The 4,876-nt window shown below is 37.8% G+C and overlaps 1 protein-coding gene across 1 annotated transcript in view; it reads right to left on the bottom strand.

Annotated features, from left to right (window-relative positions):
* Positions 1-4,876, bottom strand: part of ALKBH1 (alkB homolog 1, histone H2A dioxygenase) — a 43,453-nt gene that overhangs the window by 4,152 nt on the left and 34,425 nt on the right. Inside the window, exon 4 of the mRNA XM_007941330.2 lies at positions 2,039-2,129. Within this exon, the coding sequence (XP_007939521.1) occupies positions 2,039-2,129 (91 nt within the window). The remainder of the gene's footprint in view (positions 1-2,038; positions 2,130-4,876) is intronic.

The following is a 4,876-nucleotide window of genomic DNA, read 5'->3' as shown; positions in this document are numbered from 1 at the left end:
CATTATATATATATTATATTATATTCCCTCTCTCTAGAAACTTTCTGTGGACTGGCAGTTCATGAGAATGACAAGACTATTGCTGGGATTAAGATTTGCAAAAGACTCTTTGAAACCCAGGAGGCCCCATCCTTTGAGGTCCAGGAGATGATAGCTCCACCTTTTAAAAATAAGAAAGCCCCATTTCCTGTGCTCTCATCTCTGAGTTGTTCCAGGGTTGGTCTTTTTATTTCCTGGGAGGACAACAGATGCAGCTCCTTTGGCCTGTTTCCTGCCTGCAGAATTCCAAAAGGCAGACAGCATTCTTTCTTTTCCTTCTTTGTCCCCTTCTGTCTAAAGTGATGGGTTTTCTGCTATGGTAGTTGGGTTAAATCCATCAGTCACAGGATTAATCTCTTTAACAAAAGATTATGTTGTCATCTCTTTGGTGAACATTCTAGGACACACGTCCTTTGTACAACAAAATTTTCCAAATCTTTAAGTTCTGTTTTCATTTTGCATAGTTCAGCTAGATATGTAAGTTCATCACTTCTAAGTTCTACCTTCCACCAAACATTTGAAGATAATTCAAACAAGTTCTTTGTCACTGCATAATAAGCATGGTCCTTCCTCCATTGTCCTACGCACAGTATTATTTTTAAAGCCTCACAAAAAGCACCTTCAGTGTCCACATTTCTAGCAACATTGTGTTACTGGTGCCATATATATTCTCTAAGATGATAAGAGATTTTCTCTGTAGCACACTACCTTCTGAGCTTTCACCAGAATTGCCTTTGACATTCATAATTCTACCAACAGTCTCTTCAAGGCAATCTAGGCTTTTATTATTGGCACCTTAAAACTCTTCTAGCCTCTACTCATTACCCAATTCCAAAACCACTTCCCCATGTTAGGTATTTCTTAGAACAGCATCCTCCTCTTCCAGTATCAAATTCTGTCTTAGTTATCTAGTGCTGCTATAACAGAAACACCACAAGGGGACAGCTTTAACAAAGAGAAATTTATTTTCTCATAGTTCAGGAGGCGCTGACTATAGCAGAAGGCTTTTTCTGTCAGCTCTGGGAGGAAGCCCTTGCCTCTCCTAAGCTCCCGTTCCTACACGATCTTCATGTGGCTCTGCATCTCTTCCTCATCTCTGTTTCTCTCACTTGTTTAATCTCGCTTGTATCTCCACAGAAACTGACTCAAGATACACCCTATTGTAATCTCATCTCACTAACACAACAAAGACAATCCATTCCCAAACAGGATTATACCCACAGGCATAGAGGTTAGAATTTACAACTGGCATTGTTTGGGGACACAATTCAATCCTTAACAACAGCTTGAACCCAAAAGAGAAAAAATATTGTCTTGATAAATTATTCATTCCTCTCGAGGAACCTCAAGACAGGATTTAAAAAAAAAAAAAGAAAAACACCGTATTGTTGAGTCCACTGTGACTCATGGCAACGCCGTGTGTTACAGAGCAGAACTCCTCCTTATGATTTTCTTGGGTGTCATCTTCAGGGAAGCAGATCACCAGGCTTTTCTTTTACAGTGCGGCTGGGTAGGTGTGAACTGCTAGCCTTTAGGTTAGTTGTTGTTGTTGATAGGTGCCATCGAGTCATGTCTGATTCACAGCAACCCCATGCACAGCAGAACGAAACACAGCCCAATCCCGCGCCAGCTCCATGATCCTTGCTATACTTGAGCCCACTGTCGCAGCCACCGTGTCAATCCATCTTGTCGAAGGCCTTCCCCTCTTTCGTCGACCCTCCACCTTACCAAGCATGACATCCTTCTCCAGGGAATGGTCCCCTCTGACAACATGACCAAAGTAGGTGAGACGAAGTCTGGCCATTTAGGTTAGTAGGCTAGTGCAAACCATTTACACTACCCAGATGACATTTAGAGAAAATTTAGGAGGGAATAAACGAATGAGATCCTCTTGTAAATAGATAATCTGATATTTTAAGCTTGGACAGGAAGAAATTCAGTCACGTTGCCAAAAGCATATAAATGGAAAAGAACAGAATTAGCAAGAAAATTTGAATACCTTACTGTCCCAGTTATAATGGTAGCCTAAGGTCACCCAGCGCAGTTTCTCTAGTAAACTTCGGGGTCTCCGTTTATTCACTTCTTTATATCTGCAAAGATTGATGACAAAAGATTTATTCATCTCAAATGGCAACAACAGCTGTATGTATGGACTTCTGGGTCGGAATTAAGTATTCCATGATATAAGTTGTTAGCCAAGACCATGGTAATGGAAATCACAACAGATAAGAAAATGAGCTGACCAAGAAAACAATAACAATGAAAATGTGTTTCTAATTTCTAGTCCTTGGTTCTAAACTCATTGCTGAATGGAATCAACTTTAAACGGCAAGTCTCCGGCATCTCAATAATGAAAAGACAAGAATGACAACAGGAATGTCTTACCTATATATGGGAAATGGGACCAAGAGCACTATGGGTAACTGAAAATTCAGCTAACAGTGCATTCTCAATTTGGTTTGCTACACATGGAACATTGTTAATCGTAGTTATCACTATGTGTGTAATGACGATGGCTTCCCAGAATTGCAGGCTGGGAAAAAACAAAGTATGGCAAAGTACAATATACAGTCAAAAATAGTTTGGCATGATCTCTTTAACCCTGTATAAAATATACAAATTTGGCTAACAATGAAGGCACTACTATAATTGATTTGGTTTCTGACATCCCCTTATTCAAACCACAGGAGGTTTCTGTGAACAGAGAGGTGCCCTTTTTGCAATTATATCCTGTCTGATAAAATCTATGGGATTTTTTGAAAGAGGAAGTGTTTGGTTCATTACTGAACAACAAAAAAAAAAAACAAACTGCCATTGAGTCAATTCTGACTGAGAATACCAGGCCTAATCATTTTTTCCTTTTCTTTAAATATTGAAACTTACTCTGTTGTTAAGAATATACACAGCAAAATATACACCAATTCTACAGGTTTTACAAGTACAATTTAATGACACTGATTATATTCTTTGAGCTGTGCAATCATTCTCACCCTTCTTTTCTAAACTGTTCCTCCCTCATTAACATAAGCTCACTGTTCGCTTAGGTTCCTATCTGATCTTTTGAGTTGCTGTTGTCATTTTGATCCCCTATAAAAAGTTATTTTTCTCTCTTTAATGGAGACATGTATGGCTACAGATTTCCCTATGGGCACAGCCTTTGCTGCATTCCACAAGTTTTGATATGTTATACTTTCATTTTCATTCATATCAAAAGTATTTTCTAATTTTCCTTGTTTTTCTTTTCCTTTGAAAAGAAAAGTATGTTAATACTTTTAATAGTATGTTACTGTTTAATAGTATGTTACTTAATTTTTACAGATTTGTTGATCTTCCAGTTTTCCTTCTGTTCCTGCTTTCTGATTTCATTCTATTGTGGTCAGACACTCTGTATGCTCCCAAACTTTTAAAATTAATTCCAACTTGTTTTATGGTCTAATAGATGGTCTATCCTGGAGAATAATCCATGCACAAAGAAGAATGTATATTCTGCTGTTGAGTGGAGTGTTCTATGTATGGCTGCTAGGTCGCGTTGGTGTCTAGTGTTGTTCAAGTCCTTTACTTCCTTACTGACCTTCTGTCAGTATAGTGTATGCATGATTTAAAGTAGTGTATTGAAGTAGCCAACTATTATTGCAGAAATGTTTATTTCCCTGTTCAATTCTGTCAATATTTGCTTCTTATATTTTGGAACTCTGTTGTTCGGTATGTTGATACTATATAAATAAATAGTTCTTAAAACAGCATAATGTTCAAGGCACACTTTTTGACAAGTTAAACTACTGTTCAGTTTTAAGAAGACTTCAGGGAGTTTTTAGTTTAAGGTTTAAAGATTATCTCAAGGCAAAAGTTTAAGGGGTTCATCCACTCTTCATGGTTCCATAAAGTCTACAGTCCATGAGAATTTGATATTCTGGTCTGAATTTTCTGCCTTTTGATCAGGATTCTCCTATTGAATCAAAATGTTCAGGAATGGTAGGTGAGTACCACCCAGTTCTTCTGGTCTCACGGCAAAGGAGATAACTGTTCATAGAGGCAGTTCTCTACACATTCCATATTTTCCTCCTATTCCTGACTCCCTTTCCTCTGCTCAATTGTTGTGCCTAGGATGGCCACTTACTAACTTTTAAGATCACAGGCAGTATTCACTAGGATGTATAACAGAAGTACCAACATGTTTTAGGCCGATTAACTGGGATTTGCCAAGAAACTTTGATCCTAAACCTCCAAATCAAGGAACCAAATCCTATGAGATACCTGGTTGTACAGAAGCAGCCTCAGCAGCTACTCCTTTTCTTTGTTGTTGTAAATATCCATACAACGTTTTTATAGGTCTAAAACTTATTGACAGCAATTATAAAAATCAGCTGTACAAACCTACCTTTCATCAGTGTGCAATTTTTTCCTAATCAATTTAATTTACTTTGCTTTTCTGTACATAATTTATATTACTAAACAATCAAAAAACTTTTTGTCTAAGAAGCACTGCTGCCTTAAAGAAAAAAAAAAAGATTAAGACTCCTTGCCTTTAAGGAATTTATATTCTGACAGAAGATGACAGATATGCATAAGAAGAATTGAGGGAAGAATTCAAAGCAGTATAAAATCCAGACTTTGAGAGCTTCTACAACTCAGAAAAAAGAGAAGTCAAAGTCAACTGTCTAATCAGTTAAGGTTTCACTTCAGAGCTGGGAGTTGAGCATGGCACTGAAGAACGGCCAGCTTTAATAGGGAGTGATGCAGCAGGCAATATGGGCACACAGCATGAACAAAAACAAGGCATTTATTGGAGGTCCACTGTGGTGTAGTAAATTACTTAGTGTGGCTTTTCTACCCATAA

Source organism: Orycteropus afer, unplaced genomic scaffold (genome assembly GCF_000298275.1).
Source record: "Orycteropus afer afer isolate SDZICR_OR568_19922 unplaced genomic scaffold, OryAfe1.0 scaffold00079, whole genome shotgun sequence".
In the NCBI taxonomy this organism is placed as follows: Eukaryota; Metazoa; Chordata; class Mammalia; order Tubulidentata; family Orycteropodidae; genus Orycteropus; species Orycteropus afer.
Note: the sequence above shows the minus strand (reverse complement) of the source record. Positions and strands in the feature narration are given on the sequence as shown.